Consider the following 26270-nt stretch of genomic DNA (forward strand, 5'->3'; position numbering starts at 1 on the left):
AGACTTCTAGCCCAGTCAAGGCCACATAGAGAAACCTTGTTTAAAAAGAAGTTTAAAATTTTTTACTTATTCAACGCAATGCCCATCAAAATCCCAGCAAAATTCTTCAAAGACCTCGGAAAAACAGTACTCAACTTCATTTGGAAAATTAAAAAACCCAGGATAGCCAAAAAAATCCTGTGCAATTAAAGAACTTCTGGAGGCATCACAATCCCTGACTTCAAACTCTACTACAGAGCTACAATACTGAAAACAGCCTGGTATTGGCATAAGAACAGACAGGAGGACCAATGGAACCGAATCGAAGACATGGATATCAATTCATACATCTTCAAACACCTGATCTTTGATAAAGAAGCAAAAAATATCAAATGGAAAAAAGAAAGCATATTTAACAAGTGGTGCTGGCATAACTGGATATCAACATGTAGAAGAATGAAAATAGACCCATATCTATCACCATGCACAAAACTCAAGTCCAAATGGATCAAAGACCTCAACATAAAGCCAGCCACACTGAACCTTATAGAAGAGAAAGTGGGAAGTACACTTGAACGTATTGGCACAAGGAACCACTTCCTAAATATGACCCCAGGAGCACAGACACTGAGAGAAACAATTAATAAATGGGGCCTCCAGAAAATGAAAAGCTTCTGTAAAGCAAAGCTCATGGTCAACAAGACAAAATAACAGCCTACAGAATGGGAAAAGATCTTCACTAATCCCACATCAGAGGTCTGATCTCCAAAATATACAAAGAACTCAAGAAATTGGACACCAAAAGATTACATAATCCAAAAAAAAAAATGGAATACAGATCTAAACAGAGAATTCTCAACAGAGGAATCTAAAATGGCCGAAAGACACTTAAGGAAATGTTCTTAGTCACCAGAGAAATGCAAATCAAAACAACTCTAAGATTCCTTCTTACGACTGTAAGAATGGCCAAGATCAAAAACACTGATGACAACTTATGCTGGAGAGGTCGTGGGGAAAAGAGAACACTTCTGCATTGCTGGTGGGAATGTAAGCTGGTACGGCCCCTTTGGATATCAGTGTGGCGATTTCTCAGAAAATTAAGAAACAACCTTCCTCAAGACCCAGTAATACCACTTTTGGGTATATATCCAAAGGATGCTCAATTGTGCCACAAGGACATGTGTTTAACTATGTTCGTAGCAGCATTGTTTGTCATAGCCAGAACCTGGAAACAACCCCAATGCCCCTCGACTGAAGAATGGATAAGGAAAATGTGGTACATTTACACAATGGAGTACTACACAGCAGAAAAAAATAACGACATCTTGAAATTTGCAGGAAAATTGACGGAGCCAGAAAACATTATTTTGAGTGAGGTAACCCAGATACAGAAAGACAATTATCACATGTACTCACTCATAGGTGGTTTTTAAACATAAAGCAAAGAAAACCAGCCTACAAACCACAATCCCAGAGAATTTAGACAACAATGAGGACACTAAGAGAGACTTACATAGATCTCATCTACATGGGAAGTAGAAAGTAGAAAAAGACAAGATCTCCTGAATAAATTGACAGCATGGGGACCTTGGAGGAGAATTGAAGGGGGGAAGAGAGAGACAAGGAGGGGAACAGAGAAAAATGTAGAGCTCAATAAATATCAATAAAATCAAAAAAAATTTCTTACTTATTAATTTGGCTGAGGAGTTGGGGGTCACACCTGGAAGTCAGATGACCTGAGGATGGACCTACATGGGAAGTCTCGGCAGCAGGCATCTTTAGGAATAGATCCAGCCCAGCAGCCCGTCTTTATGCCATTTTCATACTCACTTTTGGTTTGCTCCCCTACTCTACTGTTCCTGATGTACCTTGCAGCCCCCTCCCATTCCTCCTTCCACTTACACATATTCCAGGATCCTCCCCACCTATTCAAAGTCCCCCTCCACCATCTTATGGGCCTTTCAAGTTTCATGGACGCTGCCCATACTTGTCCCCACTTAAAAAGACCAGCATGGCCGGGCGGTGGTGGCGCACGCCTTTAATCTCAGCACTCGGGAGGCAGAGGCAGGCGGATCTCTGTGAGTTCGAGACCAGCCTGGTCTACAAGAGCTAGTTCCAGGACAGGCTCCAAAACCACAGAGAAACCTTGTCTCGAAAAACCAAAAAAAAAAAAAAAAAAAAGACCAGCATGGGGGCTGGAGAGATGGCTCAGAGGTTAAGAGCATTGCCTGCTCTTCCAAAGGTCCTGAGTTCAATTCCCAGCAACCACATGGTGGCTCACAATCATCTGTAATGGAGTCTGGTGCCCTCTTCTGGCCTGCAGGCATACACGAATAATGTATACATAATAAATATAAATATTTTAAAAAAAGAATAAAAAAAGACCAGCATGGTTGCACACACCTTTAATCCCAGCACTTAAGAGGCAGAGACAGGCAGATCTCTGAGTTCGAGGTCAACTGGTCTACAGAGTTAATTCCAGGAAAACCAGGGCTACACAGAAAGACCCTGTCTCAAAAACAAACAATAAAACAATCAAGAGAGAGAGAGAAAGAAAGAGAGAGAGAAGAAACCAGGATTCGCTTATGAGAGAACATCTAAGATGTTTGTCTTTCTGAACCTGGGTTACCACATTTAATGTAATATCTTCCAGTTTCATATATTTCCCTACAAATTTCATAAATTTTCTATGGTGGAATAAAATTCCACTATGTATATATACCACATTTTCATGATACATTTATCATTAGACTTTTTTAGATTATTTATTTTGCCTGAATGTATATATGTGCACCATATATGTGTGTGTTGCCTAAAGAAATCAGGGAAGGGTCTCAGATCCCCTGGAACTGGAGTTATGGATGGCCATGAGCCCTATGTATGTGCTGAGAACTGAACCTCGGTTGTCTACAAGAGGAACAAGTACTCTTAACTACTAAGCAACCTCTTCAGCCTCTACTCACAGCGAGGCCAATTCCATGCCCTGACTACTGTGAAAAGAAGAGAAATAAACACAACTCCTTTGGATAGACACCCAGGAACATAGAGCCAGAGCACATTCTGTCCAGGTTCTGTGGAAGAGCTCCACACTGACCCACGGTGGCCACACCAGTTGTTACACTCCCACCAACAGTGAGCAGCACTCCTTTTCCCACAGCTTACCAGCATTTGTTGTAATTTGTCTATGATGATGGACATTCTGATTTCAGACTGAATCTCAAAGTAGTTTTAATCTGCATTTCCTTTCATGCCTAAGATGTTGAAGTCTGACCGAGACAGACAGCTCTGTGGTTAAGAACACTGCTCTTAGCCGGGCGGTGGTGGCGCACGCCTTTAATCCCAGCACTTGGGAGGCAGAGGCAGGCGGATCTCTGTGAGTTCGAGACCAGCCTGGTCTACAAGAGCTAGTTCCAGGACAGGCTCCAAAACCACAGAGAAACCCTGTCTCGAAAAACCAAAAAAAACAAAAAACAAAACAAAAAAAAAGAACACTGCTCTTGCAGAAGACCAACGCTCAATCCCAGCACCCACACTGAATGGCATATAACAATCTGCAACTCCTGTTCCAGGATTATCTGTGACGCCTCTGGCCTTTGCAGGCACCTGCACTTATGTGCACATACCCCCCCCACACACACATATACATAATTAAAAAATAATCTTGAAAAAGATGTTGAATACTTTTTTGTTTTGAGATCTCACTATGTACACAGTCTTGGTTGATCTAGAAATAGGCTATGTAGATCAGGCTGGTCTCAAATTCAGGGATTTTTTTATCTTTAATGTGTGTGTGTACATAACTGTAGGTGCTCACTGAGACCAGAGGTGTCAGATTCTCTGGAGCTGAAGTTACAGGTGGCTATGAACCACCTGGTATGGTGCTGGGAACAAACTCAGGTCCACTAGAATATATTCTCTTGCTCTTTTTTTTTTTTTTTTTTTGGTTTTTCGAGACAGGGTTTCTCTGTGGTTTTGGAGCCTGTCCTGGAACTAGCTCTTGTAGACCAGGCTGGTCTCGAACTCACAGAGATCCGCCTGCCTCTGCCTCCCGAGTGCTGGGATTAAAGGCGTGCGACACCACCGCCCGGCTTATTCTCTTGCTCTTAACCACTGGGCCATCTCCCTAGTTTTTTGTGGTTTTTTTTTGTGTTTTTTTTTTTTGTTTTTTGTTTTTTTTTTTGTTTTTCGAGACAGGGTTTCTCTGTGGTTTTGGAGTCTGTCCTGGAACTAGCTCTTGTAGACCAGGCTGGTCTCGAACTCACAGAGATCCGCCTGCCTCTGCCTCCCGAGTGCTGGGATTAAAAGCGTGCGCCACCACCCCCCGGCATCTCCCTAGTTTTTTAAAATAAGGTTTTAACTGGGGATTTAACTAGGGACTTCATGCACGCTAGGCAAGCATGCTACCATCAAACTGTATCTCTAATCTATGGTATAATTTAGTTCTGAGGTTTTGTTAACAATATTTGAGTTTCGGTCGGGCAGTGGTGGCGCATGCCTTTAATCCCAGCACTCGGGAGGCAGAAACAGGCGGATCTCTGTGAGTTTGAGGCCAGCCTTGTTTACAAAAGGAGTTCTAGGACAGGCTCCAAAGCTACAGAAAAGCCCTGTCTCAAACAAACAAACAAACAAACAAACACCCCCAAAAGACAATATTTGAGTTTGGAAGACCTAAGAGTGGAAGCAGGGTCTTAAAGTCTCCCTATCAAAATTACTGTGTTAGGATCTATGTGGTCCTTTTGCTTTTTAGAGTTTACTTGATGAAATTGGGGATCCCAAGATATTTGCAATAGTTATGGCCTCCTGGTGAACTGCTCCGTATTTCAATAAGGAGTGACTACCTCTTGTGAGCAGTTTTAGTTTCAAGTCTACGTTACCAGATATGAAAATCATTATCCTAGCTTCCTGCAGAAGTCTGCAACTTCTGTTTGTTTGGTAGTTTGATTTCCAACCTCTGACTTTCAGTTGATGAATTGCCTTCCTAGTTAGGTGCATTTCTTGGAGACAATAGACAGACCTTGCCTTAAAAAAAAAAAATCCAGTCAGTTCTATGTAGTTTAGTAATTGGTGAGTCTAGGCTTTTGCATTCAAGGTTATAATTGAGAAGGATTTTGTATTACTTATAATTTTGGCTTTTTTGCTTGTTTGTTTTTGTGGTTTTCAGAGACAGGGTTTTACTGTGTAGCTCTGACTGTCCACCTCAAACTAACAGAGATCCCCTGCCTCTGCCACTTGAGTGCTGGGAGTAAAGCCCCACTACAGCCCTGAATAACTTTGTTGTTTATTGTTCTGGTTGCTTAGTTTACTGAAAGTTCCTTTCTCTTTCCTCTAGTGGCAATTCATCTTTTCTGGTTTGCTGTATTGGACATGACTGAGTCCTTAGATCTCCTTTGTTCGTGTGTTCCTTTCATGACGGATCTTTCTCTCTGTGTTCTTGTGTTTTCACTGCCTTTCTCCCTTAGTGTATGATGCTGAGAATTTTCTGGAGTATTGACCTAGCTGTCATGAATTGCCTTATCTTGTGCATGTTTTGAAATATTTCTGTTAGCACTCTCAACAGAGGAATCTAAAATGGCTGAAAGACACTTAACGAGATGCTCAACATCCTTAGCCATCAGAGAAATGCAAATCAAAACAACTCTGAGATTCCATCTTATGACTGTAAGAATGGCCAAGATCAAAAACACTGATGACAACTTATGCTGGAGAGGATGTGTAGAAAAGGGAACACTTCTGTATTGATGGTGGGAATGCAAGCTGGTACAGCCCCTTTGGATGTCAGTGTGGCGATTTCTCAGAAAATTAGGAAACAACCTTCCTCAAGACCTAGCAATACCACTTTTGGGTATATATCCAAAGGATGCTCAATTGTGCCACAAGGACATGTTCTCAACTATGTTCATAGCAGCTTTGTTTGACATAGCTAGAATCTGAAAACAACCCCAATGCCCCTCGACCGAAGAATGGATAAGGAAAATGTGGTACATTTACACAATGGAGTACTACACAGTAGAAAAAACAATGACAGCCGGGCGATGGTGGCGCATGCCTTTAATCCCAGCACTCGGGAGGCAGAGGCAGGCGGATCTCTTTGAGTTCGAGACCAGCCTGGTCTACAGAGCTAGTTCCAGGAAGGGCTCCAAAGCCACAGAGAAACCCTGTCTCGAAAAACCAAAAAAAAAAAAAAAAAAAACAAAAAAAAACAAAAAAAACAATGACATCTTGAAGTTTGCAGGCAAATGAATGGATCTAGAAAACATCATATTGAAACAGGTAACCCAGACCCAGAGAGACAAATATCATATGTACTCATTCATAAGTGTCTTTTAGACATAAAGCAAAGAAAACTAGCCTACAATTCACAATCCCAGAGACCCTAGACAATAATGAGGACCCTAAAAGAGACATACATGGATCTAATCTACATGGGAAGCAGAGCTGGGCGGTGGTGGCACACACCTTTAATCTCAGCACCAGGGAGGCAGAGGCAGGCGTCTCTGTGAGTTCGAGGCCAACCTGGTCTACAAGAGCTAGTTCCAGGACAGGCACCACTAAAAAGTACAGAGAAACCCTATCTCAAAAGAAAAAAAAAAAAAAGAAAAAAAAAAAGGAGAATTTTGCCTTGTTAGGAATTACAAATTACTCCTGAAAAAATACAAAGAGGAGAATCTATTAATTATCTAGGATATAAAATAGGTTTACAGAAAATCAGACCACAGAAAGTACAAATCAGAGGAGATAAATTATGAACTTTTAAATGATTTCCAAAAATTGCTGGTAGATAATAATTGGCTAAGACCCACAATTGGATTGACTACTCAAGAGCTAACCAATTTATTTTAAACTTTGCAAGGTGATTTGAACTTAAATAGTCCAAGAAAATTATCATCTGAGGCTAAGAGATCCAGTAGAAAAGAAATTAAAGGGTGCACATGTGAATCGTTTGGATTCAAACTCAATTATATTTTAGTTATTTTGCTGTCTACTTATTCTCCCGCAGGAATTCTTATGAAGAGAGAAAAATAATATCTTAGAATGGATATTTTTTTTTTCGAGACAGGATTTCTCTGTGGTTTTGGAGCCTGTCCTGGAACTAGCTCTTGTAGACCAGGCTGGTCTCGAACTCACAGAGATCCGCCTGCCTCTGCCTCTCAAGTGCTGGGATTAAAGGCGTGCGCCACCACTGCCCGGCTAGAATGGATATTTTTTGCACACAAACAGAATAAAAAATTAAAGACTTATGTAGAAAGGGTTTCTGAATTGATTCTGAAAGAAAAAATGAGACTTCATCAATTAGCCTGAATAGATCCAGCAGAAATTGTGCTACCTTTTATTAATGCTGAAATTTCCTCATTATGGGTAGAAAATTAACACTGGCAAAAAGCTTGCAGTAATATTTTAGGAGTGATTAACAACATATATCCCAAAGAGACCAGTTTATAAAAAGAACTAATTAGATTCTCCCTCATATACTTAAAGTGACACCAATTTATGGAGCTCCTACATTCTAAACTGATGCAAATCAATCAGGAAAGGCAGGTGATAAGTCGGGAAAAGTAAAGTACCTCAAAGACCATACGCTTCAGTTAAAAAATCAGAATTACATGTTATTTTCACGGTATTATTAGACTGATGCTCTATATGCAGAAAGAGTTGTTTTGCATATTGAAACCACTGAATTTATTCCAAATGATTCAGAATTAACTTCGCTATTTTATTCAACTACAACAGGTCATCAGAAATAGAAATCATCCCTTGTAAATAACACTATCAGATCATATATAGGTCTACCAGGCCCTGTAGCACAAGGTCATGATGAAATTAATCAGCTATTAATAGGAAATGTGCTAGAAGCCTCAGACTTTCATAAGAAACACCATGTTAACAGGAAAGGTTCAAAGAAAGATTTTTCTGTCACTTGGCAACAAGCCTAGGAAATTATAAGGAAATGTTCTACTTGTTTTTTGTATAACTACACTCCCTTACTTGTAGGAAGTAACCCAAAAGTTACCCAAAGAAATGAAATTTGGCAAGTGGATATTTTATTTTGCAGATTTTGGAAAATTAAAGTATGTGTACCATACCATAGACACATATTCAGGATTTTAATGGGAAACAGCTTTGAGTTTTGAAAAGGCTGATTCTGATACATTTATATTCTGTAATTATACATTTATTAGAAATTATGGCTATTATGTGAAACCTGTACAAATTAAGACTGACAATGTTCCAGTATATGGCTCTAGTAAAATGAAAGTTTTTTTTCTTGCAATATTACAACATAAAGCATATTACAGGTATACCACACAATCCTACAAGACAGGAAGTTGTAGAAAAATCCAACAGTACTTTGAAAGAGATGCTTAATAAACAGAAAGGGGTAACAAAGACCCCCCAGGGATAGATTATCTAGTGCTTTATTAACTTTAATTTTTTTTAAATACTCATGAGTAAAAACAGCAGCTGAGGACAGACATTGGATTGTAGAAAAAAAACTATCAAATTAAACTAGCCTATATGATGTCTTAACTTCAGAATGGAAGTTAAGGAAATGTGTTGTGTTGGGGGAGAGGTTTTGCTTTTGTATCTACAGGAAAAGAAAAGCTAAGGATTCCTGAAAAATTAATAAAGATCAGATTTGACTGGGGAAGACCTCCTGAAAATCTTGGCTACAGACATTTAGAAAGAAACCAAGAAAAAGAGGTATATGTTGATCCCTCTACATGGGAATAGTTCTGAGACTAGATGAGACAGGATAAATGTTGTTGGCTACAAAGTCATGACTTATTATTACACGGCAATCTTTCATACAGCATGGGTGGATATTTTCATTAGTTTGGTTATGCAGTTCAAACAGACTTATAAAGTTTACAGATGCCTTTTACCTGCTCAAACATAGAGCAGAAAATCCATCTTTAACTGATTTGTGTACACTGAATATTCCACAGTTGTGTTAAAGAAGATATGTATATTACCTTCAAAAGTTTATGTTTTTTCAGAACAAAAGGACCAGACACCAATGAAGACAAGAGAAATAGCCCAGGTGATCCAGTCTCACAGAATGTCTCTGTTGTCATTTCCTCAAATATCTGTACCCAAGACAATTTGAAAATAGCTAGCTAAGATGGTCCAGCCTCACAGACTACTCCAGCCACAACTTCAGTTAAGCCCTGCACTTTTCCATCATGGATGACAATGATACAGCTAGCTCTCCCAGAACTTGGCCATGATCCCAATATTCTCAGGGTTCCCTAAAGATGCTGTTACCCCCAGATATTAGGAAGCATTTTTTTTTAAGATTTATTTATTTATTATGTATACAACATTCCTTCCATGTATGCTTGTATGCCAGAAGAGGGCACCAGATCTCATTATAGATGGCTGTGAGCCACCATGTGGTTGCTGGGAATTGAACTCAGGACCTCTGGAAGAGCAGTCAGTGTTCTTAACCTCTGAGCCATCTCTCCAGCCCCATTAGGAAGCAATTTTAAGAACACAATACCCCCATTCCTAAGAGGTCGGGTGGGTAGGTTTTGGTCATTTGGTGGGTTATGGATGCTTGTCATCATTTAGTTGGGGTTGGTTACAAGTTGTTATTGGTCATAGGGAGAAAACTAAGCAAAGGAGGTTAAATTTGGGAATCTCTTTCTTTTTTTTTTTTTTTTTGCTCTATCCTTTTTATCTAGTGTTGAAGGAAAAATGAGGGGATAAGGGATAAAAAGAAAAAAAGGAGATACAGGGATGATAGTACAAAAGGGTAGATTATTGAATCTACTTTTAAACTTAAAAAGCAACTACTAGTCTCAAATATTTTACATTGGTATGGATTTTTGTACATTGATACATATTTAAGATTACATATATGTTTCTACTTTTGTTTAAGGTATTATACCTATCTATGCAACTCATTTAAAATGTAAAGTTCTAGTTATTAAAAGTTACTATTACGGTGGGGCAGTGGTGGCGCACACCTTTAATCCCAGCACTCGGGAGGCAGAGGCAGGCGGATCTCTGTGAGTTCGAGACCAGCCTGGTCTACAATGCTAGTTCCGGGATAGGCACCAAAGCTACAGAGAAACCCTGTCTCGAAAAACCAAAAAACAAACAAACAAACAAACAAACAAACAAACAAAAAAAAAGTTACTATTACAAAATGTTTAGGATAATTAAGAAATGGAGGTTAGTAGTTACTCTAACAATCAAACTTGTAGTCAAGTTAGGTATGTTTTCAAGGTTAAACAGAGATACATTTTAGATAGATATTTGGTCTTCAAACACTTCAGAGATCTACAGAATATGACATTTAGGATATTTTAATAACATAAGATTTTTCATGAAAGTGAGACACATCTGCTCTAGGCAGCATCAATCTACTTCAAAGAAGACGACGGGTGTCGAAGAACCTCCACATGGAGCTTACTTACTTCAAATGTGGCAAAGTTAGCCATGGGGCCAAAAAAAAAAAAAAAAAAAAGCCCTTGCCTTAACCACTGACAGAATTTACAAACTGGACAACTAGAACACAAAGGAAGTCAATTGAACTTTGCCAAGACAAAGTTGGACAGTCCTTCAAAATTCCTGCTTTACAGAAAAGTGTCAGATGTTTTAGGCCTGTTGGCTGAAGATGGATGCCCAACATTGGCAAAGAAACCTTGGATGACTGTCCAAGCAGTCAGCAGTCTCTGTCATTTCTATAGTTTTGAAAGTTGTTTGCTCTACACTTCTTGTTTACTCAAATAGTATTTATCCTTCTCAGGTCTCTGACGGGATTGAAGACTAGATAAAGTTTTACAGTTTTCCTTGTTACCAAATCCAGAAAAGAAACTCACAAAAGGATGTAAAGTTTATAAAAGTTGAGAGACATAAACGTTTAAGTTGTTTATCTAAGAAAATGTTTTAAGGTCAAAAAAGATATTTCTAGGTTGGTAATACAAGTTATGATAGAAAGTGATTTAGGTATGAAAGTCTGGACTCGGGCTGGAGAGATGGCTCAGAGGTTAAGAGCATTGCTTGCTCTTCCAAAGGTCCTGAGTTTAATCCCCAGCAACCACACAGTAGCTCACAACCATCTGTAATGAGGTCTGGTGCCCTCTTCTGGCCGCAGGCATACAAGCAGACAGAATACTGCATACATAATAAATAAATATTTTTTTAAAAAAAAAAGTCTGGACTCACCAAGACAGGATTAGAGAATAGAGTACTTTCTCTAAAGTTGCCAAAGACAATGGACTGGTCAGAGTGAATCTAATTCTTACCTGATAATTGCTCTTACTGTGTGGTTTATTGGTGTTAGAGAAACAGCCTTTTTGGAATCAGGGGGGATGTTGGGATAATCCTTTTGTATACTGTGTGAAGATGTGTCTCTGTTTAACCTGCGCAAGGTACCTTCTGATTGGTTTATTTAATAAAGAGCTGAAGAGACTCTTTATTAAATAAATAATAGTTAGGCAGAAGAGGATAGGCGGGACTTCCAGGCAGAGATTGGAACTCTGGAAAAGAATCTGAGGCAGAGGGGCTAGAGAGATGGCTCAGAGGTTAAGAGTACTGCCTGCTCTTCCAAAGGTCCTGAGTTCAATTCCCAGCAACCACATGGTAGCTCACAACCATCTGAAATGAGATCTGATGCCCTCTTTTGGCTGCAGACACACAGACAGAATATTGTATACATAATAAATAAATATTTTTTTTAAAAAAAGAATCTGAGGCAGAAGATTCACTAGCTACGCATGAAGGAAGTTGGACATACGATACTCAGGAGAGGTACTAAGGAGAGCCACAAGGCAGAACACAGATAGATTAATATAAACGGGTTGATCTAAATTTTAAGAGCTAGTTGGAAACAAGCCTAAGCTAAAGCTAAACTTTCATAATGAATAAAAGTCTCTATCTCATTATTAGAGAGCCAGCCATATAAAGACCTGCTATACAGATATTTACATTATAATTCATAACATTACAAAATTACAGTTATGAAGTGGCAATGAAAATAATCTTATGGTTGTGGTTACCACAGCACGAGGAACTGCATTAAAGGGTCACAGCATTAGAAAGGCTGAAAGCCACTGGTTTAGAGACTGAGACATGTAAACAAACTGTACTGCCTTTTCTATCAAAGGGCTAAATAAGGCAAAATGACACGTGAAACATTGTAAAGAAACCACCTGGTAAAAATTTAAGTTCAACCCCAGTCAACACTTTGCGTTGTGGCCAGTTCTCAAGAGTTGTACTTTGTTCATTAGGTACACCTCTTTGAGTTAGTCAACTACCTAAGAGTGTGAGGCCATGCTCTGACCCCAAAGAGTGAGGCACAGGACCCCCTTGCTTTTGAATTTTCTTTAAACTCTGTTTTCTGTTAAGCTGTATCTCCACCACTAGGCATTTTTATTTTTTGAGACAAGATCTCAATATGTAGTCCTGGAACTCACGAGGAAGTTGGACAGGAGAGGTACTAGGGAGAGTTCCTGGCCTTGAACTCACTATTTAGCCTACTCTGGCACTGAACTCACAGAGACCCACCTGCCTCTGCTGACACTAAAGGCATGTACCACCATTCCCAGCCTAGGAATTTTTGTTGTTGTTTTTGCTCCCTCCCTCCCTCCCTCCCTTTCTTCCTTTTTTGGTTTTTCAAGACAGGGTTTCTCTGTGTAGCTTTGGAACCTATCTTGGAGCTCACCCTGTAGACTAGTGTAGCCTCGAACTCACAGAGATCCACCTGTCTCTGCTTTCCAAGTGCTGGAATTAAAGGCATGTGCCACCACTGCTGGACAGCTTAGGAATTTTTAAGTGAAAAGAAAAATATTTTTGCACTGTGTCAAACAAACTTGCAAGAGCTAGTTTTCAGAGACAAAAAGGACCTGATAACTTATCTTCAGAGTCTCCAAGCTTATCATCCTCACAGACTGTTGTGAAATACCAGAGCTACATGATTTCTGTTGCACCCATGTATATTTTTTCTACCTTCCTTCCTCCTCCTTTTCTCTTCTTTCTTTATTATTAGTACTATTTTGCATACTGCAGGTCACTCAGTGCCTTACATACAGTGCTCAACCCTGAGCTACAGCCACAGTTCTGGCTGACTGTAACACACATACAGTGCTCAACCCTGAGCTACAGCCACAGTTCTGGCTGACTGTAACATACATACAGTGCTCAACCCTGAGCTACAGCCACAGTTCTGGCTGACTGTAACATACATACAGTGCTCAATCCTGAGCTACAGCCACAGTTCTGGCTGACTGTAACATACAGTGCTCAACCCTGAGCTACAGCCACAGTTCTGGATGACTATAACATACAGTGCTCAACCCTGAGCTACAGCCACAGTTCTGGATGACTGTAACATACAGTGCTCAACCCTGAGCTACAGCCAGTTCTGGATGACTGGACAGGACAACAGTTGACACTGAGGGCTGAAATGGGCGAAGCTCTGGTAGGCCAGAGGCCTTTGGGGATTCTAGCAGTCAGTTCTTCCTATCATGACAGGATTTTCTCAAAGCTACTTCTCTTTTCCACTAAAAAAGCTGCAGGGGAAGCAAAAGAGCCTGACAACTTTTCCCAGGACTGCAGGGAGATCTCATTTCACAAGCGACACAGCTTCTCAGCTGCAGAGGAAAGCAGACATCTGACATAGGCATTACAATGAGAACATAGAGAATTAAGTAAAGATGGCTTTTCCTCTGAGAGGCAGAAGGCCAGAGGAGGGAGGGTTGCTTTGATTTCTGTAAGTGTCTATGTACTAGAACCTGCTGTTCACTGGAAAGCATGAAACTAGCAAAGCAAAAAGTTTCTTTGGTCAGACTCCTCCCTAAAAGGAATAAGAAATGACTGGATCTGCCGGGCGGTGGTGGTGCACGCCTTTAATCCCAGCACTCGGGAGGCAGAGGCAGGCGGATCTCTGGGAGTTCCAGCCTGGTCTACAAGAGCTAGTTCCGGGACGGGCACCAAAGCTACAGAGAAACCCTGTCTCGAAAAACCAAAAAAAAAAAAAAAAAAGAAAAAAAAAAAAGAAAAAAGAAATGACTGGATCTAATGTGCTCTGACCTAGGACCAACTAGGGAGGAAGGGGTGTGGCAGGGCATGAGGTGGGGGGAGCTGGTAGTACTTCCTCAGCATTTCCTGTGAGGATGGGCTGGCTAAGACTCTATACTCCAGCCATGCTGAAGACAGACCTTGAATGCTGTGGATTTGGAGGTGTGCTCCCATAGCTCAGAAGTGAACTGTGTTGACTTTTCCATCTGCCTCTGTGAGAATGAGGCCAGTACTGGCCCAGGGTGGCTGGGGGGAGTGAGGGGGAACTCCTGGACAAGGAATGTGGCTCAGCAGGTAAGGGTGCTTGCCTAGCACACAGGATGTTGGGATCTCAATTCCCAGCACTCTGTAAACTGGGCTGGTGGGACATGTCTGTAACCCAGCTCTTGGGAAGAGACAGCAGAGAATCAGGAGTCCAGGGCCATCCTCAGGTCCACTGAGGGGGAGGCCAGTCGAGCTCCATGAGACCCTGTCTAAAAACAAAGGACAAGGAAATGCCTTCCATGTGACTATGAGATGATTAGAGTTGAGCCCCCAACTTCTTTAAGCCTCAGGAGTTTTCTAAACTCAAACAGGAAAAAAAAAGAGAGGGGATATTCTTGCGAAGCCAAGAAAGTACAGACAAGAACCCTCCTTTCCTCTTTTCTGTGAGTGACTCCTGAGAGCAAGAGGAAGCAGAGGTCAGGGAGAGAAAGCCCGTGCTAGAGCATAGACCGCCTGATGTAAGACACACTCGGGCTATGTTCCAGGGCACTGTGGGGGCTCAGGGGATCAGAGGCTTTTGCTGACTGAGCATGGAACAGTCTGGGGGACTTTCTCATGAGAACTCATGTCTGCCAAGGGCGCTTCCAATGCTACTGATCAGGTGGGGACTTAACAATCCGAACTCCACCCTGAAGGCTCACATAACCCACGCAGGGTAAGGGCAAGTTCAGCCCAACTCTCTAGCCACCCTGTGGTGCTGAGATCTGAGGAGCAGGCACATCCTTGCTTCACTGAGCTGTTTCATGGGAAAAACAATAGAAAGGTCATTACACACATGGTTGTTTCTTTATCACAGTGAACCAAACCCCAGTAAAGATTCCTGGCCTGGTTTAAGGAGTGTATCAGAGAGTCCCAAGGGTGTGGGGGAGTAAATGCTGACTTTAGTTGAAGAGGGCAGCTAGTCTAGGCAGCTGGAGTAACTGAGGGGAAGTGGAACTGTGTGGTGAGCACAGAAGGGTGTGGGTGGGACCCATCAAAACCCAGTAGGAAACACACAGCAAATGATGTTGAGGCCTCCCAAGGGCAGCAGTAACAACTTGTTCACACCACAATCTACATTTAAAGCATCCTGTAACAAAAGGTGGGCCTGATAATGAGTTTGAAATTAAACTTAGCTATTAATTGATAAGTATATAAATGTCAATCTGGGGTCAAGGCAGTGAATCCAGAAACCTGGAATTTATCCCCCAAGACTGGGGAAAAAACTGGGTGCAATGGCACAGGCATGCACTCCTAGCACTCTGGAAGTGAACTCAAGAGGATCGGCAAGTTTGAGGCTAACCTGGGCAAAATAAAACTCTATTTCAGGAAGGAAAATAAGAAAGAAACTTTTCTTCATTATTTCTCTCATCTCCCAAGGTAATAAACACCCACACTAACAGGTTCTAGTGGGTACGGCTGAGCAAACATGGAACTTGCTGGGTTCTGTATGTGCTGGAGATTCCCTCGGCATGGAGTGGATTCAGAAACACATATTGGTTATTAGGGTACATAAAAAACATCCCTGAGGACTGGAGAGGAATTGATCTAGCAGCTGTCTTTCTGTCCTTATCAGTCTTTGCTGAGAAACAGGCTTCATCAGCGTGCCCATGAAAGACTCTGGAGGAGCCGGGACACCCTCACTGGGAATGACTGCTCCCCACTAGTTTTCTAGAAAACAAGAGTACACCTTTGGTAATGGATTGACCCTAAGTGGGGAAAATCTGAAGATTTTTTTCTTGCTACTGCTCCGGCTTAAGAGGGATGCTGTCTGTCTGTCTCTCCCACCTCTCTGAGTTGAATGCCCAGTGTGGCTTCAGTGACAAGGACTGGAAAGATTCAATGATTGGGCTCCTGAGGAACATGTGCTAACCAAGGTGGCTGAGCACATCATGTGTCAATTGTCCTCGCCCACCAGGGTCGACACAGTCCCCATTTCAACAGTAGGTTTGTTGCGGAGCTCTGCTGAACCGAGACACCAGGCTCCAAAAAAAAAGATCATTGTAATATGCCATACTGCAACAGGAGAGGCAGAGTGTCCTGGGAGGGTGAATGACTTTGACCAAGGTAGTGAAAAGGTATACAAACACGATGTCCATGTAGGAAGCTGGTACTATAATGTTCTCTATTAGGAGAATGGTTGTACACAAAAGTCATCTATTTAGTGGAATACAATATGGTCATTAGCTTGCCTCTCCCCCCCCAAATCCTCATTGTATTTACCTATGAAATAGCCTTCAGTACTACTAAATAATATACAGGGCAATATGTAAAGCATATCTCACTTTAAAGTTAAAACGAATAAAAATGCTAGGTGTGCTGGCACACCTTGAACCTCAGCGCCCCCAGGAACAGTCAGATACATCTCTGACTGAGTCAGTCTACACAGGTTCCAGAATAGCCAGGATGACAGAATGATGCATACTATTGAGAAAGGTTCTCTTTTGGTGCTGGAGATGGCTCAGCAGGTCACGGTGCGTCCTGCTCTTCCAGAGGATCTATGTGTTCATTGTGGGCATCTGGTGCAAGTCTATGATCTCAGCACTCTGGAGGCTGAGACAGGAAGTTCTTGAGTTCAAGGTCAGTCTGGGCTACACTTCAAGACTTAACCTCAAAACAAAGTGACCTGTTCACCAAGGCACCCGACTGATTTGGACTGGAACATTAAGCATTCGGTACACAGATGTAAGAACCATACGCACAGCTTCCTAGAGGCAGATGATACATTGGCAAACAGGGATCATAACAGGGACAGGTAGGAGAAGGTAAAACAGCAGCAATGCAATGACAGAGATGACTGTATGTGAAAGTAATCAAGACACTTCAGATCTGCCCAAGTCCCTGTGGCCAGGGAGAAGGAAGACAATACTTGGTTTCAACTATTACCTTTCAAAACTGCAAAATACTTAAGTTTATTCTTAGCTGATATATCAGCAACTTCTTATTTTTTTTCTGCACAAACAACTGTTCTATTAGCAGACTTAGGAGACAACCTGGTATCTTAAAATAATCCTAGGGGGCTGGAGAGATGGCTCAGAGGTTAAGAGCACTGCCTGTTCTTCCAAAGGTCCTGAGTTCAATCCCCAGCAACCACATGGTGGCTCACAGCCGTCTGTAGTGAGGTCTGGTGCCCTCTTCTGGCCTGCAGGCATACACACAGACAGAATATTGTATACATAATAAATAAATAAATATTTAAAAAAAATAATCCTTATTCCACAACAGTGCATACCTGTAATCCCAGCAGTAGAGAGACTGAGACCAGAGGATTCTGTGTTCCAGGGTAGCCTGGGGCTTCATAGACAGACTGTTCACCAAAGCAAAACTCCCCTTCCCTCCAAAAAAGTATTAGATTTTGGAAGACCAGCTCAGTTCCCAGCACCCATACTTGGCAGCTCACAACTGTAACTCCAAGCTCCAAGGGATCTCCAGGTGCCCTCTTCTGGCTTCAGGAGACACCCACACACATGTGCATACACACAGATACATAAGGAAAGACAAGGCATAATTCCTAATTTCTGAAATTTTCTACGGATGGGAAGAGCTGCCTGGAATAACAGACTGTCACATCAATACATTATCTATAAAGGTAAGGGTCTAGACACAATTCAAGATCTGCCTCCCTGAGCAGGAGTCCGGGGAAAAGGGACTTAAATATTGCCATGAGTGAGGTGAAAAGTGGTCAAGGATGTGAGAAGAACGCAAGGCTTCCTTTGCTCTAGCGCTTCAGGCATCACCTAGCACCTGGGGCACACACAGTCCACATCTTAACTGGGTCACTAGAGAGGTACAGCCTAGGGCTTCTGCCCCAAGAAGTTGTACACAAACAAAACAGATACTATTTCCCTTATACAGGTCTGCACGTTGGCATTTTTACTCTCAGTTCTGACCCTCAGGCGGAACATAATTTGGAGTTTACCTAAACTAGACAGGTGGACAGGAGAGGGGGAGGGAGGTGGAATCAACCATGCAGAATAATAGGTAAGGGAGCTTCCCGAGGAAAACACCCTCTTTAGAAAAACCCCAAAAGATCGTCAACAAAGCATTCCCTTATCGCATTTTATAATGCAAGGGACTGGCCAGTTCAGCTTAGTTCTGTCCCAGGCTCACCTCGGAAGAGGCGACTCCGATCTTCTCCGATTCATACATGAGCGACAAGGACCTGCTAGTGCTGGCGGCCGTAGCCTCGGCCCTGCGCAGCACCTCCTGTCGCAGGTACTGCTGACGGTCCATGGGCGCGTCGGGTCCGTCGGGCGGGTCGCGGGCGTCCTTCCACGGTGACGGCCGGGTGTCCTCATCGTCCACGTCGTCGTCGAAAGGATTATAGCTTTTGGGGTAGCCGGACATGTTGTCCGCGACGGCTTGGACCTAGGAAGCAGGAGAGACGACCGGGCGTGAGGTAGACAGCCCAGCGCCGGCGGGCGGACTCACTGTGGCAGCCGCGCGCGCCACTTCCGCCAGGACTGGCCGGCAGCCCCGCCTCCGGAGCCAACCACTGCACCGAGCGGCCGAGGGGATCGGGTCTTCTGCGCGGGGGCCGTCTCACGCCAGGCGCCACCCAGTGCGGGCGACACGGCGGTCACGTGGCCAGGAAGCCGGCGTGCCTCTGCGCTTGCGCTGTGAGGCCCGGTGGCCGCAGGCCCAGAGTTACGAACCTAACCGCCCGCGCCGGGGCGCGCGCTGTGATGGCGGCTGCTGGGGCCCAGGGAGGCGGCGGAGGCGGCTCGGGGTCCAGCTCTGGCTCCAGCACCTCTCGAGGCTTTTATTTCAACACAGTGCTTTCGCTGGCCCGTTCCCTGGCTGTGCAGAGACCTGCATCCTTGGAGAAGGTAACCCAGCGGACTGACAGGAGGAGGTGGTGATCTGAGAAGGCCACTTGTGACTAGAGGGGGCTCCTTAGTAGAGGTGGCAGCGAGGCGGGGAGGTCGCGGGGAGAGGGGTCGACAGGATGGAGTGAGCTCTGGTACCGGTGGGAGGGTGGTGAGCTGTGGGCGGGCGGACTGCCGCGCTGACAGCGCTGCCGCGGAGGCGGTGACTGAACCATGAGTACCTGTGAGGCGTGACGGGATGAGCCAAGGACCAAGGGTCCAATCTGGGCCTTTGGTCCTGAATTTCCCATTTTTCATTCCGTGACCTTGGAGAGGTGTCTTTCTCGTGAAATGGGTTGGTTCTCCCCTCCCCCTTGCAAAATGCCCTCCTCATTGGCTTGTGGAGGAGGACAGATAGAACAGCGTGTCTGAAAGTGCTTTCTGATCTGCAGATCGACTGCGTACTTAAGAGATGGTAGCGTCAGACAGTATCAAAGGCAGTGTGTTTCGAGAAGGTGCGGTGGCATGAATGGGCAGTGAACTATTGTTAGTGGGCAGAGAACTAAGTTCAGGATTGCTTCAGAAGAGAAAGATGTGTCGGAAGACAAACCAACCCTTATCTTGGAAGATAAAAGATGTGTTTGGAGCTGGGATGGGAGGTGAAGGATATAACCCCAGGATTAAGGATGCCAACCAGCTTCTGTTAGAACACACATCAAAAGATGCTGTGACGGTCGGAAGAAGACAGATTTTAGTCAGACCTGAGTTTGGTCATTTACAGTTACTGTGTGTAAGCTGGAGAAAAAAACCTTCGGCGCTCACAGCCTATTTGCTTATCCAAAACGAACGAAGATTTAATAAGTTCACATATGAAGTGTTTTGTTCAGGGCTAGGCACTGAGTGGATTCACGATAAAAAGCCAGCTTCTTTTCTCCCAGTAATGTGTGAAGAGACTCAGCACAGTAGGTTAGCACTGAACTTTCTGAAGTGATGGAAAGAGAACATTTCCTGTTGAGGATAAGAGCAGGGTGACTTCCACAGCCGCCTGCTGATGGGAGAAGCTGAATGACAGAGTGAGCTGGTCTTTGACCTTGTTATGTTCTCAAGCTTGAGTTTATCACCAGCAAGGTGAACAGGTTCTGAAGGATCTAATGCCAGCCTGGCTTCTAGCTAAAGAGAGAATATAAACTGGACATGGTAGCATGCACCTGCGGTCCATGCTGCTCAGAAACAGCCCAGTGTCCTGAGAGATGACTGAGTGGCTGCTGCTGTTTCGGAGGACAAGAGTTGGGTTCTCATTACCCAAGTCTGTCAGCTTACAACTGCTTGTAACTCTGGCTTCAAGGGATCAGAAATCTAGAGATTGGATCATTTGAAATAGGATGACCCACCTAAATCTAAGCCAAACCTGGTGACGGCCCACATAAAAGAACACTTTGCTTTTAGCTTGTTTGCCCTTTCTCTTGCTGGTAAGATCTACGCAGTTAAGACATTAATTCAATGGTATTAGAACCTACTTAGACTGAAGCCCACCTGAGACATCCAGCCTCGCAGACTAAACGACCACCAGAAACTTGGCTTTTCTGTCAGGAGACAACCATTGTTGGATTAGTTGGACCACGGCACAAAAGCCACTCAAATAAATGCCCTTTAACATAGATTCATTTTATATAGGTTCATCCTATTCGTTCTGTTCTAGAGAATCCTATTAATACAGCTACCAAGCCCTACAACCTGAGTCTGATTCTTGGGACCCACACAGTGGAAAGAGAGAACCAACTTCCACAAGTTGTAGTTACACACACACACACACACACACACACACACACACACACTTATTGTAAAATTAATGGTGGCACACACCTTTAATCTTAGCACTCACGAGGCAGAGGCTGGCAGATCTCTGAGTTGGAGGCCAGCCTGCTCTACATAGTGAGTTCCAGGACAACTAGGGCTACACAAGAAACCCTGTCTCAAAAAAACCAACCAAAAAAAACCTCCCAATTTTTTTAAAGCAAGAGTTTTATAACCCAAATTATAATTCCTTGATCAGTTATCAGTTTACTTCAAACACACCTGTTATTCCACAGTAAAGAATTACTAAATTAAAAACAATGTTTTAATTTTTTGTGCTTCAATGCAAATTATTTTACTCAAAGTAAATAAACATTAATTTGCTTTTAAATTTTCCTGGTTTTGTTGTTGTTTTGGTCTGGTTTTGGTTTGGTTTGTTTTAAATCAAATAAGCTAGTACTCAGATTGTTTTGTAAAACTGGTGTTTCCTGGGCATAAAAGGCTCAACGTTTCCTCCTATTTTACATTTTTGAGTGTTTTGTTCATAGCATTTAAATTTTTCTGTGTCTAGGTATATATTTTTTAATTTTATAAAAAAGTAGATGTAAGTGTGGCTATTTTCCCTGCGTGTATGTCTGTGTACCACACTCATGCCTGGTGCCTGTGGGGCCCAGAAAAGGCCTTCAGTTTCCCTGGAAATGCAGTTACAGATGGTTCTGAGCTGCCACGTGGGTGCTGGAATTTGAACCTGGGTCCTCTGGAAGAGCAGCCAGTGCTCCAACCACTGAGTAAAATCTCTCCAGCTTAAGTGAAGCCTGAGTGTCTTTTCCTGGTTTCTTATCAACTTTAAACAGCTGGAACACCTGTTACCATAAACAGTGGTGCTGTTGATGTCTCCTGGGCAGCCTCTGTAGCTCTGTGGGCCACTGCTTAATCAACCTGAGAGCAGACAGACTGTAGAGACTCAAGACTGAAAGAGTTCAGATTTACTGATCTTCTCATTGACTTTTAGCAGCAAGAGTAGGGTGGATGACTTAAATAAGAGGAAATAATAGTTCATTCAACACTTGCTTCTGCTTTTTTGGTGAGGCCAGATATCAACATGGAAACATTATAAGATTTTTGTTACCGAGTATGTGGTCAGTTTTTAAGAAGGTTCCATGGGGTGCTGAAAAGAAGGTATGCTCTTTATGTTTGGATGGAATGTTCTATAGATGTCTGTTAAGTTCATTTGAGTCATAACATCTGTTAGTTCTCTTATTTCTCTGTTAAGGTTCTGTCTGGCAGACCTGTCCAGTGGTGAGAGTGGGGTGTTGAAATCTCCCACTATTAGTGTGTGGGGCTCAATGTGTGGTTTAGCAGTGCCCCTTTTACATATGAGGGTGCCCTTGTATTGGGTCATAGACATTCAGTATTGATATTTCCGCTTGATGGATTTTTCCTGTGATGGATATGAAATGTCCTTCTTTGTCTCTTTTTATTGATCTTAGTTTGAAGCCTATTTTGTTAGATATTAGGATAGCTACCCCAGCCTGTTCCTGACGTGCATTTGATCGGAAAAATTTTTTCCCAACCCTTTACTCTGAGGTGATGTTTGTCTTTGAGGTTGAGGTGTGTTTCTTGTATGCAGCAGAAGGATGAATTCTGTTTTTGTATCCAATCAGTTAGCCTGTATCTTTTCTTGGGGGAGGGGGTTCGAGACCGGGTTTCTCTGTAGCTTTGGAGCCTGTCCTGGAACTAGCTCTTGTAGATCAGGCTGGCCTTGAACTCACAGGATCTGCCTGCTTCTGCCTCCTGGGTGCTGGAATTAAAGGTGTGTGCCACCACCATCCAACAGCCTATGTGTTTTTATGGGTGAGTTGAGTCCATTATATTAACAGATATTAGTGACCAGTGATTGCTAGTTCCTGTCATTTTAGTTTTTGTTGTTGGTGATGTTATTGTGTGTATTTTTCCCTTCTTTGGTGTTTGCTGCTGTGAGATCACCTATTGTCTGTGTTTTGTGGGTGTAGCTGACTTCCTTGGGTTGGAGGTTTCCTTCTAGTACTTTTGTAGGGCTGGATTTGTGACTAAGTATTATTTAAATCTGGTTCTGTCATGGAATATCTTATTTTCTCCATCTCTGGTAATTGAAAGTTTTGCTGGGTATATAGTAGTCTGGGTTTGCATCCATGGTCTCTTAATGACTGCATAACTCTTGACTAGGACCTCTGGCTTTCGTTGTTTCCGTTGAGAAGTAGGTATAATTCTAATAGGTCTACCTTTATATGGTACTTGGCCTTTTTTCTTTGTAGCTCATAATATTCTTTATTCTGTATGTTCAGTGTTTGGATTATTATGTGATGACGGGACTTTTTTCTTGGTGTTCTGTAAGGTTCTGTTTGGTGTTCTGTAAGGTTCTTGTACCTTCATAGGCATATCCTTCTTTAGGTTGGGGAAGTTTTCTTCTGTAATTTTGTTAAATATATTTTCTGTGTCTTTGAGTTGGATTTCTTCTTCTTCTATCTCTATTATTCTTAGGTTTGGTCTTTTTATTATGTCCCATATTTCCTGGATATTTTGTGTTAAGCATTTGTTAGATTTAACATTTTCTTTGACCGATGAATCTAATTCCTTTATTGTATCTTTGTTGTCTGTAATTCTTCCACCTCTTGTATTCTGATGTTTATGCCTGCATTTATGATTCCTGATCATTTACTCATATTTTTCATTTCCAGAACTCCCTCAGTTTCTGTTTTCTTTATTGTCTCTATTTTGGTTTTCAAGTCTTGAATCATTTCGTTCTCCTGTTTGATTGCTTTTTCTTGGTTTTCTTTAAGGGATTTGTTGATTTATTCTAATTTTTTTTCTTTTCCTCCACTTTTTGAGGGAATTTTTCATTTCCTCTTTAGGGCCTCAAACATTCCTAAAGTTATTTTTTTGGTCATTTTCTTCTGTCTCATCTGTGTTGGGGTGTTCAAGACCTGCTGACTACCAGAGATACCTTTCTTTTCGGAGCTGTGAGAGGAGGGGAGGGGAAGAGGGATGTTGCTAAGGGTTGCAGATTCCTGAGTGGTGTGGACAGCAAAGTAGTGTCCACAGCAACAGCTGTAGGATACAGACTCATTGTCTGTGTTGATGTGTTAGTAAGACACTTCGTTGGTATGATCCCTGGAACCCGCGAGGAAGCTCGTCCTTGGAGCACTCAGTGGTGGTCTAGGAACATCTGGGAAGACAGTATCAATCATATTTTGCAATGTACTGAGCTGTACGTTGAAGACTTGGTCTTTATCAAGCTATCTAGCTAGAAGAATAGTATTCCACACAATTCTGAGTCTTGGGATAGATGCCATGAAGTAACCTGAAGGAGGCACTTAGTGGTAGACATTAATTACAGTACTGGGCACAGCATCTACACTTGCCATTCTCTGCATATATTGGTTAATGAGATGGCTCTTTTTTTTGACTGAACTTCAGCTAATTATAGTAGTTTCTGGGTGTACCAGGTACTGGGTTTTGATTTTTTCTGTAGTAGCAAGGACCAAATGTGTTTAACCTCACAGAATGGAGAAATATAAGGAAGTCTATGCATGAGACCCGTGTCTTTTCTCCTTGCTTCCAGTTTTCCTGTATAATAAAATTTAGCCATGAATACAACAGTATATGTGTGGGCACTTTGAGGTCCCCTGAGACAACTTCGTGAAGTAGGCTTCTGTAGCTGGATAATGATTACACATTTATTGTGAATTCCTCTAATCATCTTGGATCATTTCGCTTTTTCGCTTTGCTCATGTGTGTGTGTGTGTGTGTGTGGTTTTGTTTTTCTCACTATACAATCCCGGCAGGCATGAAACTTGCTATGTAGACTAGACTGGCCTTGTTAGAGCAGTCCTCCTGTTCTGTTTCCCGAGTGATGCAATTACAGTCATCTGCCATGCCTGGCCCCTCATCCGAGGTCTTGAGATTGTGTTCGGATAGGGACCCCATGATATTTAGTTCAAGCATACTCACCTGCTGGCTTCATTTACCCACTTTAAAGCAGTTGAAAAGATGTCCTTAGCACTTCTACGGGTAAAAGAAATCCTGAGGTTCTTGTAGTGCTTTCTTAGGCAGCAGAAATGGAGACGTGTGTAGTAGGTAAATGAATGCTGAAGAACCAGCTCACACTCCCTTTCTTTCTTAATGTGTGGGTGTTTGCCTGTGTGTGTGCCTGCATACTGTGTGTGTGCCTGGTGCCCTCGGAGACCAGAAGAGGGTGCCAGTTCTCCCTGGAACTGGAGTTGCAGAGCATTGTGAGCTGCCATGTGGGTGCTGGGAATTGAGCCCGGGTTCTCTGGGAGAGCAGCTGGTGCTCTTTACTGCAGAGCCATCTTTCCAGCCCATTTTTTTCTATTTTTCTCTAGTCTTTTCTTTCAGAAAGGTGTCAGGGGACCTAAGAAAGGCTCAGTGCTTGGAACTAGACCTGACATCCGAGCTTGGCTGTTGGTAATGCAAGCAACTCTGATGTGATTGGCACCTGGGAAACCTTAATGACATACGTTCCCTGCATTTGTCCCTCTACACAGCACAGTTGTGTGTATTTTCTCTAATCCCAAGCCACGAGACCAACCTGTGACTATTTATTATAGTTTATTTTCTTCAAATTACTTAATTCACTCTTTCATTCAGAAAGCATTTATTGAGCTGTTGTTTGTATGCAGGAGTCCAAGAAAATAAGAAATAGTTCTAATTTGGTGATTTGTCTAACCAAAAGCAAGTCCCCTGTCTACTAAGGTATCCTGAGCCTGTCACTTAGATTCCTGCCCCATTTGGATACTAACCATAAGACTCTTAGACATATGTGCTAGGATATGTCTCAAGTGGCAGGATGACAGGCATGTACAACTAGGCTTGCTTTATGTCTTGTTAAGGATTGAACACAGAGCTTTATCCATAAGTGTAAGCAAGCATTCTGATCCTGTCTGAGCTTTGACTTTTTCCTTTTAAGCTATTCCTAAGTCTTGGGTCTCTCAAAATCTTTACCCCCTGAAATTGGAGCCTGCCATCCGGAATACTTTCTGCAAAGTCCTCTGAGACTGAATTCTCATTCCTCGACCCTGGCTCTCTAGGAGAAAAATGAGAGTGGAAAATAGGTGAGAAACAGGCTTTTTTGGTGCTGGATTCGCCATGGAGGTTGGTCTACAGGTTCCTGTTCCGTTATTCCAGTCGACCCTGCAGCCTTGCTCTAGTTTCCTTGGTCTCGCCCCCTTCAGAATGTAATTGAATAGGCCCTTACCAAATTTGTTCCTAACTCTGTCTGGCCATACTTCCTCTGCTTCCAGGAAATACAGTGACCGGCATCTGCGTCTCTTCCTCTGGTCCATGTCATAGCAACAGGACCCTAATTCTGTGTCCTGCCAGACTGTAGGTAGCCACACTCCTTGCCCTGCATCCTCTCCCATC

At 42.7% G+C, this 26270-nt stretch overlaps 2 protein-coding genes across 2 annotated transcripts in view; one reads left to right on the top strand and one right to left on the bottom strand.

The window, feature by feature from the left end:
- Snap29 (synaptosome associated protein 29) overlaps positions 1 to 18792 on the bottom strand; it is a 32987-nt gene extending 14195 nt beyond the window's left edge. The window contains exon 1 of the mRNA XM_057764482.1: positions 18358 to 18792. Coding sequence (XP_057620465.1) covers positions 18358 to 18594 — 237 coding nt within the window. The 5' untranslated portion in view covers positions 18595 to 18792. The remainder of the gene's footprint in view (positions 1 to 18357) is intronic.
- An 84-nt stretch (positions 18793 to 18876) lies between these two features.
- Positions 18877 to 26270, top strand: part of Pi4ka (phosphatidylinositol 4-kinase alpha) — a 137621-nt gene continuing 130227 nt past the window's right edge. The window contains exon 1 of the mRNA XM_057764479.1: positions 18877 to 19076. Coding sequence (XP_057620462.1) covers positions 18933 to 19076 — 144 coding nt within the window. The 5' untranslated portion in view covers positions 18877 to 18932. The remainder of the gene's footprint in view (positions 19077 to 26270) is intronic.

The sequence above is a fragment of the Chionomys nivalis genome, chromosome 3 (assembly GCF_950005125.1).
Source record: "Chionomys nivalis chromosome 3, mChiNiv1.1, whole genome shotgun sequence".
NCBI lineage: Eukaryota > Metazoa > Chordata > Mammalia > Rodentia > Cricetidae > Chionomys > Chionomys nivalis.